The 12,597-nt window shown below is 31.1% G+C and overlaps 1 protein-coding gene across 1 annotated transcript in view; it reads right to left on the bottom strand.

The window, feature by feature from the left end:
• Positions 1-12,597, bottom strand: part of fng (Fringe glycosyltransferase) — a 71,476-nt gene that overhangs the window by 18,079 nt on the left and 40,800 nt on the right. Inside the window, exons 2-6 of the mRNA XM_035353018.2 lie at positions 7,194-7,242; positions 4,631-4,673; positions 2,625-2,684; positions 2,373-2,520; positions 2,201-2,286 (exon numbers count right to left, since the gene is read on the bottom strand). Of these exons, the coding sequence (XP_035208909.1) occupies positions 2,201-2,286; positions 2,373-2,520; positions 2,625-2,684; positions 4,631-4,673; positions 7,194-7,242 (386 nt within the window). The remainder of the gene's footprint in view (positions 1-2,200; positions 2,287-2,372; positions 2,521-2,624; positions 2,685-4,630; positions 4,674-7,193; positions 7,243-12,597) is intronic.

Here is a 12,597-nt window from a genome sequence, read left to right as displayed (position 1 = left end):
TTCAATTCAACAGCAATATCATAAAACATTATGTACGTTATTCAAAATTTTATTGCTCTAAGTACCATTGTTTTATCACAATGTGAGAAACACACACACATTTATGCAGATTTTTCATTTAATTCCTTTAAATATAATACAGAGCTCTAAAATTTGGTGGCAACAATTTATAAAGTGATTCGCCATTTATAGTGAATCAACCAAAATGAAGTTAAAAGCCCTTCTGGGCAAATTGCTCCTTTGGGCTAAAAATAAAATAAAGATTTAAATTATTTGAAGGGTATTTATTGGTTTCAAATAGCTTAGTTTATTAAGTAGTTACAGAATGATTAGATTTGAAAGTTAAACCAAAGATCTGGTGCTTTGTCACATATAAGGGCAATCCCAAAAATAAGGTCTCCTACATTTTTAGATATACAAACAAACATTTATTTTCTATAGTACTTACATCAATTTAAAGGCTGAAGGATCACCTTTTTTTTTTTTCCCTACATAATTGCCATTTTGGTCAATGAATTCTTCACATGTGGCAGTTTTACAGTGCCCTAACATACCAGCTTTCCATCATGTCCTTCATGAAGCATTAAATCTCATATTTTACCTGAAATGCTCTTCTGAGTTTTTTCAGTATGTCAGAGTGTGGTCCCAGCAGCCTGAAAGTTGACCAACAATACTCCCTCCTGATCCCCAAACACAGTTGTGATAACTTTACCGGCAGACTGTGTCTGTTTGAATTTTTGTGGATTGGGGGAAAAGGGATGTCATCACTTGCATGAGTGTTGTTTGGTTTCAGGCATAAAGAAGAATGCTCAGGTTTTATCAACTGTCGAAGAAATTGTCCTTTTTATCTGCATAGCAGATTGTTGCCATTTGCTGTCTTCCATTAGCATACACGGTATCATCTCATGCAAACCTTCTGATATTGCAACTTTTCTGTTAGAATCCTGTCGATGGTGCTTCAGGAAACCTCAGGAACCAACAAGCAGAGAGAATCCAGACCGATCCTTTAATCTTTGTGCATGTTTTCCTCAAACTTCACAATTGTCTCGTCAGAAAATGATGCTCTACCACTATTTCGTTGGTTGTAAATTTCGATATAACCGACTGTAAACTCTCTACACGACTTGCAAGCATTTGTGACATTCGTGCACACTGCCCATACACTTTCAACAAATGGTAATGAATTCCAACTTGTTGATCGCCTTCTGCATTCAAAAAGTGAATAACTATGCAAACTTCGCACTTGGCAGTAGCGTTTAATGGGAGCTCCATTTTGAATGGCGGCAAAACAGAGACTGAGCATCCAAAGCAAAGGGGATCTGCTTATTGGGGAGTGTAGGAAGCACCACTCACAACAATGTGGCCAATAACAATACTAATAGTTTATGTTCAAAAAAAAACATAGAGGCCTTTTTTTGGCACCTCCCTTTAGAAACAAAGAAATGGGTATTTCTAGAGACAAAGAACAAATTACAGATATTATTTTCACTCTCTAGAAATACACCATGTTTAACATTGGGGTAGGGGGAAGAGCTTCTGCAGGCCATTTGTCTGCAAAAGTTATTATTACAATTTAAACTGGATTTTTTAATTATGGTAAAAGCATATGATAACAATCTATTAAGATGAGGAAAGCTCCTACAGAAGACTTTCTTCACTGGCCTATATATTTTTTATATATGTGGAGAAGCAAAAAAATGCGATGTAGCCAACTTGTTCCACTATCCGACTTTCCTGTATTAACTCCATTTACCTAAATTTGTACAAACCTTTTAAACTAACTAACTTTTTGTCAGTCAGACTATAAAATAAAATATACTTTGACATATTTTAAAAACAAAATCATATATTGATTGAAACTGTGAGCAAATCACAAATAATTTTATTGCAGACTTCATGGATACATCATCATAAATTTGATAGCTAAAATGCACAATTTTTTCTGTGGTGAAGACGAAAATGATAAGCAAACCTGTCTGTCAAAATTTTCCATTATAGCTTCTGTATACCTTACCAAAGTCATCTTTTAGGAAGCTAACAAATGTGACAATACAAGGAAATGTACAACTCGAGGCACAGATGACAGCGTTACTAATTTATGGTTAGGAAAATATTTCAAAAGCTTTCAATAAATTTTAACATTAGCATTAATAATTAACTGCAAGTACGTTAACAAATGTAATCAATTGAAAGAAAATACCTTGCAATAGGCAGCATTTTCAGAGCTAGTGCACGACTTAAACAAAAGCCAGCTCCACCAGTTGCAAACCAGAAAGAAATATTTTTCTAAAAGGATGAAATTTCATACATCAGTTTTATAAAAAAACACTGCACTGCAAAAGCAAATCAGTTAATGAGTAAAGATAACTAACCTGTTTATCATCACGGCTTATAATTTCCAGAGGAGATCGAATACTGGGTTTACCTAAATACCAGTCCTCTTGAGGATTATATGCTTGTAATAATTTCAGAAGGCGTGGCACATTCACATAGTTATCATCATCAAAATGGCAAAACCATCTAATAAAAAAGGATGTATATTTTGTAACTATAACATAAGCATGCAGCATTCATTTATGAATTTAACAAAATATTATATTTAATAAGCATAAAAACATACTTACTTTTTTGCACTATCTAAGAATGTATCAAACTCAACAGACATCTTACAGCATAATGCCTTTCTGAAAGAAACATTAAATCCAAAATTAGTTAACATTTGTTATTATGAAAAAAAAAGGGGACACTAAATAAGGGATACTATCCTGTACACTGTTAAAGTTTCCTACCATCAGACTATAGACTGTGAAAGTTTGCTACCATCAGACTGTAGACTGTGAAAGTTTGCCATGAAAATTGGCAGAGACCCTGCAAGGGTATGTCATTCATTTCTGCAGAATTCTAAAGGAAATGACATATCTTTATTTAATTAACCCCTTCTCGTGCTTTAACGAGTCTGACTCACTCACTCCTGATGAAGATTTTGTCCCAAACATAAAAAACAGTGAACAAAAAAAAAAAAAGTTGTATAAACTTTTGTTTGGAAATCCATGTAACAGTCATAATAAAAATGTAAATGCTGAATATAAGTATCAATAGAATATGATAATTCCATAAGTAAAAATATGTGATAAAAATAACAAATACTATATTTAAATGGCATGATTTTTAACAGCACTTGTAAAATTTCTTCTATTTGTTTCAGCAAATTATTTTTCAAATAACTAATAAAAGCATACAGTATTCTATGCCAACTTGAAAAACAATTCCAAGTACTTGCTGCAAAACTTCTTTTTATGTAATTTATTTTTATTCTCCATCTTATTATTTTTTTTTAATATATATTTGAATGTTACAAAATGAATTTGATTGTGTTAGGAAGATGAGCACCTGCCTTCTGCAGTGGCCTTGGTGAGAATATTGATTTGGTATGCTTTTGCTTAGGCGAGAAACAAACGATTATGGTTAGCAATCTGCACACATGTGTTTCTTCTAGTGTTGCTTTTAAAATATAATGATTTTTCATTGGTGCTAGTACTTCACTTTCTGGTAAAAATTTTCAGTTTTAATACATAGCAATTTTTCAATGGTTACTGATATGCACATATGTATTTCTTTTACCTTCGATATTAAAATATAATAGTTTTCCTTGCATGCTGGTAGTTCCCGTTTCTTTGGCTAATCAACATTCTCATTTTTAAACAGCAGTTTTTCATTGCAAATATTTATCATGCTTACTATTTTCAATGTACTGCCAATTGAAAAGGAGGCTATAGTTTATTACAAAAAAAGTATTTTATCAAAAACAGAATTTTTGAAAATGAGTATAATATGCAATTATGTATTGGAAAAGAAACCATTTGGCGATGCAATGTCAGCATCTATTTAAAAAAAAAAAAAAAAAAAAAGTCTTTGCACTAAGAATTGGTTTAATGGAACTTGTTTGTTCACCTGGAATCCTGTTTAGCAGAGTTCATGTTCGAGCACCAAGTCAGCTGTGATATTATTTTTGAGGAAAAATTGGAAGAAATTGTTGAATTGTGGCCATCAGAAACAGTTCGTAAAAAATGAATTTTCCAGTATGTATGTTATTTTTTAATAAATTGCTAATAAAATTGCATACTATAATAAATACATTAAAATTTATGATTTCATTCCATAATAAACATAATAAATATTTTGCAAAGAAAAACCACTATACTGACAGAGTGCATTACGTTTCTTTCTCGCATATGTGCAAATCGGTAGCCATTTGTTGTCAGCTGCAGAAAATAAGTATCAAAAATCTTTACAGAATAATAATTTGTTTCAAAACATAACTTAAATAGATGAAAAGTTTCATAATAAAATCAAAATTGGTAACTTTCAATATGAAAGAAAAAAAATCTTTTGCAAAACTTGCTTCTCTTTCTTCATAAATCACACAGATTTTATTTATATTTAAATTTTGTAGAGTTATCTTATTCTGACTATGCATGAAATAACATTTTCTGAATTTTCACATCTTATTTGGTTGTGTTTTTACGAGGAATATATATATTGAACTTGCTGTAAAAATATAAAGAATCAAGTACAAATGTTTTATAACTACAGAAGTATCTATTGATATAAAATACTTCAAAGTACTTACCTACTATGAGAAGAGGAGCAATTTGTGTTAATAAAATGGCCTCCTGAAAGAATATTCATTCAACATTTATAAAAATTTTAGGGGGGGGGGAGGAAAAAGGGAAGAAGAAAAAAGAAAAATAAAGGTAAACAACTTCTTAAATAAAATAATAATCTCTCACATGCTCTTAATTATAGAGTAATGGTGCATAATAAGATTCATTTGCATAAATTATTACAATTCAACAATTTTAGAGATAAAAATTCAGAACTTAATAGACAAGTATTTCATGCAAGTAATTATAAATATAGAACTACAGATTTTAAAACATATTATAAAAATAAACATAACATGAAGAGAATGCTGCATAAAAAAAATTATCAGCAAAAATGCTATTATTTAATTTTAAAAGAATGTGTGTGCTAGAAGTGTTGGATGAAAATAATTCCATTTTTCAAAAAATACAGCAATTTCCTAAAAATTATCTATTTTATTTTTAAGAACGACACTTAGTTTGAGAAACTTTACTCTTTCATACATTTTTTGTACTTAGAATTACATGTCTAGATCATATTTAAGGAAATAAAGACTGTAGCCATTTTGTCCAAACATTCTGTGCATGTCTACATACAGAGGATGTTTGGAAAAAATGATACAACCACACATATGTGATCATTTAGGAATGTTGATTGTGATTATAATAGATGCTGAGGCACGCACAGAACATCAGTAATGAAGAATAAACTTGGAAGTCGCAGATGCAAGAAGATGCAATAATAGCAGATTTAAATTGTATTTCCTTAAATGCAAATAAGCATTCTGCGGTATATGTATACTAGCACACTAATCATGCCATTCCATCCAGAACATAAAATTTACATTTTTCAGATAGTTGCGATAAGAAGAAAGCAGAACAGCAGCAGTCTAGCTATGGTGAAGTACAGAAGCAAAGTGCGATATGGTCAGGACAGAATCTTAATTTAGAGTGGGTTAGTTTCAGTTAAAAAATGTGGAAAAGAATGAGTGGGAAAAAAGAACATTAAAAAGTTCAGTAAAAATAATAATTAATAATAATAATAATAATAATAAAAAAAAGAAGGAAAGAAACATAAAATATTATTCAACACTCTCAAATGTCTAAACTAATTGAATAAGTTATCATATGAACCAAACTCGCAAAGTTATACTCGCTAGACAAAAAAACTGCCAAATTTGGTGAGTAGTGCATGTGGCACATCAAATCTAAAAACAGACTTCAGGGCCTACTACAAATTAATGTTAGAATTTTGTCTCACATACACATATACAAGAAATTCTGCAATAACTAACTGATACATAACCATCATGGGATACCCTGAATAAACTTTATAATCAAATGATCAAACTGAATAATTCGTAAAATCCTAATATCAGGTACAGCCTTGGTGCGATTTTGAAAATTGTTGTCAACACCAAAATAATTCATTTATCGCTTATCATAATGTCACCAAATACTGCGTTTACCATGTACTAGGATTAAACCAAATAATCAAGACTGAAACTGAATAATAAAATGCAAAAATTATTGCCACAATGAAAATAACAAAAACATAGATTTAAGGAATCACAATATCATAGAACTACAGTCAAAAGTCGTTAATTCGGACACCCATAATCCGGACCTCAAAGCTAAAAACTTTCTGCGCATGCGCCGCATTGACACATGCGCATAGGCGTTTACGCGTGCGCATATGCACGTGCGCAAGCGCAGAATACATTTTTGCGTGCACGTTTTATGTATAACGGACGGTATAAGCTAAAATTATCTAATTATCTATTTCAGTTAATGTTGATGAATGCATTGTTCCTTAATCTTCGAATTGGATCTGGCTTATTATTTTTTGCAGACTGTAAGAGCAATATTATAAAAGTAAACTTGAACTTTCGATTATGTCAAATAGAATTTCCGATTCTGGAGCTCTCAGAGGATCGATCATACAAAACAAAGTATGTTTCGATGTCCATCAAACAAAAAGTGGAACTGCTGCAAAAAATGGATAAAGACATGAAGGATGTGACAGAGAGGTTAGTGAAAATGAAAAAATTTCGATTGACAAGTTAATCGGTATTCTCGGCACAGCAATTAACGGGACTTGAACAGCGGAACTTTGTAACTGAACAAGAAATTATGTCTGTTTATAGAATTAAAGAGATCATTTATCACATAAAACGAAGCAAATTAAACAACTTACATTGAAAGAAATGTTTAATGAAGTAAACAAATAAATATTAAGCTTTTTTTTTTTTTTTTTTTTTGTAAATTTTGATACCCTTTAGATCATAATTGTTCTTTATTTCATAAATTACGGTTTCATATTTTTAATTTTAGAATTTCTGCATGCCATCTTACGAGATTTAAACTGATGATCTATAATCCGGAAAAATCGATAATCCAGAATCGCCGAAGTCCCAACGAGTCCGGATTAACGACTTTTGACTGTACATGTTTTACTACAATTCATTTAATCTTATTGTTAAAACATACACTATAAAGTCAGCTATGTTAATGACTATAATAGCAATAAAATTCTTTAAATATACGCACTTGTTTTCGAGTAGTATACAGGATCATCAGCATCAGTAAAGAAATATGTCTGTAAGAGAGAAATGCAAAATAGAATTTTACACACTGTAAAAATATTGACATACTTAAAAAAAAAAATTTAATTTAAGTACAAGAAAAATCATTTTAAATCAAGTGAAAAACACCATTAAAAAATGGTACTTCAGTATTAACATGGGTGCCATCCTAAAATACCAGTTTAATTCTTTTATAGCAGCAACTGCCCAATTATGGCTTCCAAAAAATTTACACATGTGTTATTTCTCCAAAATAAATATATATTATTTCAGGTTAAATAGAAATAAATGATTCCATTTTTGAAGATTGCCATAATTCTTTTTAATATTCATCAAATTAATTTTATATGTCACCAAAGTATGTGCAGTGGCAGCTTTAATATAGAAGTACGACAATATATTTTGTCTCATCTTAATCATCCCCACATTAATTCTCTTAAACATGAATCTAAATGTTGATATCTAAAACTGAATGTTGATATGATGACCCGAGAAAAAGACTGCACATGCGGAATTCTTAAAACATATGATGCTGTGCAGCTTTTAAAAATTTTGTGACTTTGTTGTTGAACTACATGTATGCAGTGAAAGTGCAAAGAATACAATGTCTACTAATAAAAAAGAAAAAAGAAAAAAAAAGCAGAAAGGCTTTAGATTTTAAATTACGTCCAAAGGGGCATTTTTTTAACATTTTGTGTGTTACCTTTTTTTACTAAATATCATGTTCTACATACTCAAACCATAAAATTTAGTTCAACAGCAATGTTGCAAAATAATTTTAAAAGCAAGTAATATAAAAAATTATTTCTTAAAGTCAATTCCTACTTAGATCAACAAAGAAAAAATGTTTGAATTAAAAAAACATTTTTTTTAGTTATAATTAAAATTTTTTTAATATGGGAAAAAACTGTATTAACATCAAGTGTCATCCACTACAAGTTAAAAAAAATGTATGTGAACTTGAGTGGATGAATAAAAAGTATTTTATTATTGATTGAAAATTAATTAATTAATAATTAATTAAATAAAAAATTAAAGTCAATTCCTGCTTAGGTCAACAAAGAAAATTAAATTTTTTTAAAATTTAATTAAAAATTTTAATATGCAAAAAAAACTGTATTAACATCAAGTGTCATCCACTACAAGTCTAAAAAAATGTACTTGAACTTATAGTAGATGAATAAAAAGTATTTTATTAAGGACTGAAAATTTGAACAAGATATAGGAAGAGTGTGAGCTAATAGCAGGAATTTTAAAAAATGAGCCTATTTTTAGAATTTCGGATACAGACACACGCTGAAGATAATTCCCCCCCCTGCCATTGCCCAGTGTTGCCATTGCTCACATTGAAATTGTTTAGTTTTTTAATCAAAAATTTGTTGAAGTGTTACAAAATATGAAATTGATAATAAAACAAATTTCAAATTAAAATTATTGCTTCCACATGCCCATATTCTATGGAAGATTACGTTATTCAAATTTTGATGGCTCTAGGTATCGTAGTTTTATCACAAAGCGAGAAACATACATACTTCATGCAGATTCTTCATTAATTTCTTTAACTATAATACAGGGCTCTAATATTGGGTGGCAACAGTTTGAAAAGTGATTCGCCGTTTATAGTTTTCAACACTAAATGGTAAAACAAAATTCATAGTCCTTCAGGGCTAATTGCCCCTCTGGACTAAAAAGAGGAGGTTAACTGAAAGGAGTGCAAGTAGTAGACTTTGTGCTCCGCGAGAACGTAAAAAACTCTTAACAAACTCTTTTGGGCAACCGCTAAAACTGAAGCCTTACAGAATTTTTTTTCCCTTTATTTATTTATTTATTATTATTTTTTTTAAAATATAGATTCAGCAATACTTTTTTTCAAGCCAATTAGGTGCTAGCTTTTGGCAAATCTTCCTCGTCAGAAAACAAAGATTAATTGTTTTTTTAGAAAGCATGTTACTCCTCAGGTGCAGTCAATTCATATAACTGATGGGAACAGAGCTACAGAAATATTAATACTTAGATTTATTCTAGATTTCTTCTTAGATTTATTTATAGATTTATTCTCTCAATCAATTGTATTGAAGAGAAATACCATATATTTTGGCATATAACATGCAATTTTAATACAAAAAACAGAACCGAAATTTACGGGTGCGCGTTATACGCTGGATATAAAAATGATAGCTTAAAAATAAGGAAAAAATTAGATTTTTACATGCACCGAAATGCTGCTTATTTAAACATTTCCATTATTGGATAACATGAAGAGTTCGTCATTTTCGTTTTCTGTTATATCTTCATGCTTATCATCGAATTTTGCTTCGTCTTTGTTATATATTTTAATTCATAAATAAATCATCATAATTCGTTCCAGCTTTCACCAACACCAAACATCCTTGCTGCAGCACGATTTCGATTTTCTTTTGCAAAATGAACGGCTCTGCATTTGAGACCAGAACTGTGTTTCTATTCGCAGGAGCCATTTTTACCACTAAAAGGAGCACTAGAGCAATTGTATTTCAACTAAAGCAAATGCGATTTACTAAAGCCTTCGATGTTCACTTCAAAATCTCGGCTTCAAATGACTACAGAAACAGAAAACGTCTAACTCCTAATTTCACGAATTCATTCAGGTTGGAAATGCTCTACAATAGCATTCTTTTGGACACTTGCATTGAATACAATCCACCCTCTTTTCCGGAATATTTAATCCCTCAAGCATTTAACTCACACACATATTGTTACACTTATTGCTTGTCAGTGTGGTTTACCATTGTTTGAAAGGCTAAGAAAAATATTCCAATATATGACCTTAAAAGATAACAGCATTGCACATGTAGCTTTTATGTTTCTTCGTGAAGAACTGGATGCGTGTTATACGGCAAATACAGCTAAAAATTAAAAATATGTAGCTTGAAATTATAGCTGCGCGTCATACAGCGGTGCGCATTATGCGCCGGAAAAAATGGTACATCAGCTTCGGAATTAAGCAAAATTGATTCCCCTCCCCTTTTGCAGAAAAGCTATATGTTCTCTAACAGGATATAAGACACCGCCCCCCCCCAAGGAACACAAACATTCTGCAACTGCACACATATTGTTTTCACTTTAAATGTATGAAATAATCTATCGTCTATCTATGTAAAAAACGAAGAGTCTGTCTGTGTGTCTTTCGTTCATGCTGCACGTAAGCTAATAGACACAGGGTTACAAAATTTAGTACACAAGTGCATCTAGACAAGAGCCAGTGCACCTCGAAGTGATGTTTTTTGATGAAATCGCATCAAATCGATAAACAGCACACAGCCATTGTTGTTGATATCAGCATTGTTGCCACTCAGAAAAATGAGGGCAATAATTCTGTGCAGTTTTCAAATTTAATTTTTCTCTTGGATGCTGGATGTTTGTCGAGAGAAACCAACGAACCCGGAAGTTGGTTAATTTATTTATTAGGATAATTAATATTTGTATTAAGGAATATTGCTTATTTCATTGTAATTTTTTTATACGTAACACATTTCTGTTGAAATATGTGTTTTCTTTCTCTTTTCTTTTTCTTCTCTTCTTTATTTCTTTTCTTTTTTTTCTTATTTTTTTTAATAAAGTTGTTCTGCAGAGTGAAATACTATAAAAGTTTTTTAATTTAATGTTTGGTGTTCTCGTTAAGCATTTTTCCGGTACATTTAAAAGCCAGGCGAAGCGGCTAGTTTATGATAAAATGTTCCTAAGGGTTCAACACTTCTTCTCTGTATCAAAATTAACGATTAGCCAATTATAATTCTGATATTAATACAAAATAGAATGCGATTAAGTAATAGTAAAAGCCTTACTCAAATTTCTATGAACGAGCAATAAAAAAAGCAACATCGCAATATAATTTACTTCTCATCCTATGCATTAAACTTCGATGTAAAAAATGTAGCAAGGTTAGAAACTAAAAACTTTCACCGTAACACTGCCTGCTCTAGTTTTTCTGCCAACCAATTTTATTCCCAGGCTTTCCGCGTCACGGAGAAACATTCACCCTCCCCATCTTCGGTAACGGCAGTGTCAAACATGAGGTCGCCGTCATTAATTTTTTTTTTTTCTCTTCATCTCAATAGAAACACGATGCCTCTTCTTTTCTTCTTTGCTTTTTAAGGCAAGGGGGAAAAAAAAAGAGGGGAAATAAAGAAAAAAAAAAAAAGTCTTATTTTGTGAGCAACGGGGCTGCTAACAACTCACAGGGTTGCCAAAGGAGAGAAAGTAAACGGGACACTGGCCGAAAATAAAACGAATCGTATATGAAGTTTGATATATATATATATATATCGATATTAAACTTTAGCTTATCAATTTGATTGGATGCTCATCACTTTTTTCAGTAGCGACCCCTTTTTATCACTGAGATTTTTTCGCGACCCCCACATCCCCATAAGTATTGCGCAAATCCGACAAACGCGTGAGAGAAACTGTCAATTTTTTCACTTGTACTGAAATACACTATTGCAGTTTTTAGGTCATTAACTTTAATTTCTAATTTTAAGACATAGAACAAATGTGAAAATTTTAAATAAGTAACAGACGAAATGACAGCATCAAGTGCAAAACAGGTAAAATGAACGTTTCAATTATAAAAAAAAGAATGCGTCGAAACATTTTCGTTTTTTTCTTTGCCTGTATTGTCATATCTTTATCTATTTTCAGATACATTGTGCAAAAATATTTCGTAATTGTAAAATTATTATAATAAGTTAAAGAAATATCAAAACTGCTAAAATTTTTGGCGACCCCCTGGGGGTCGTGACCCACAGTTTAAGAAACCCTGCTCTAAACAGACTTTTTACGCTTTAATAAACACTGTGTATCATAAACGGTATCCTTTCTAGGCATTCTTCCATGACGGTACTATTAGTATATCATCTGAATATTAGTATGGAATTTTCACCTTGCGAAGATCTAAAAATATTCCTATAATCCATCTAAAATATAAAACACTTTCGTGTTTTCAGATATCTACCTAGACCAATTAACCTACCTTAACCTTTTCGGTACTTAACGGAAATCCCGTCAACCACAAGAGACGCGCCAATCGCACTAACCCCTCTCCCCCCCCCCAAAAAAAATTACTAAATATGAGAAAAAACATTCTATTCTTATTTTTCTTTCAAATTTATTATATTATCATTTATTCATACTTAATTTTTCGTTAAAAATTTCCATTATTTTTTATTAAGGAGATAGATATACTGTAAAAGCAATTATTTTCGCTAGGTTTTAATTTAATAGCCGGTAAGTTACTATAACTTCGGAAATATTCAACAGCATGTTCTTCTGTAGTATGAAGGTCTCAAATTTTAATTCCCCCCCCCCTCGAAAATGCGTGCTACAGGCAA

This window comes from Stegodyphus dumicola, chromosome 5, assembly GCF_044657685.1.
Source record: "Stegodyphus dumicola isolate Sdum_Otavi_A_Nest chromosome 5, ASM4465768v1".
Classification (NCBI taxonomy): domain Eukaryota; kingdom Metazoa; phylum Arthropoda; class Arachnida; order Araneae; family Eresidae; genus Stegodyphus; species Stegodyphus dumicola.
This window is presented reverse-complemented; position numbering and strand designations above follow the sequence as displayed.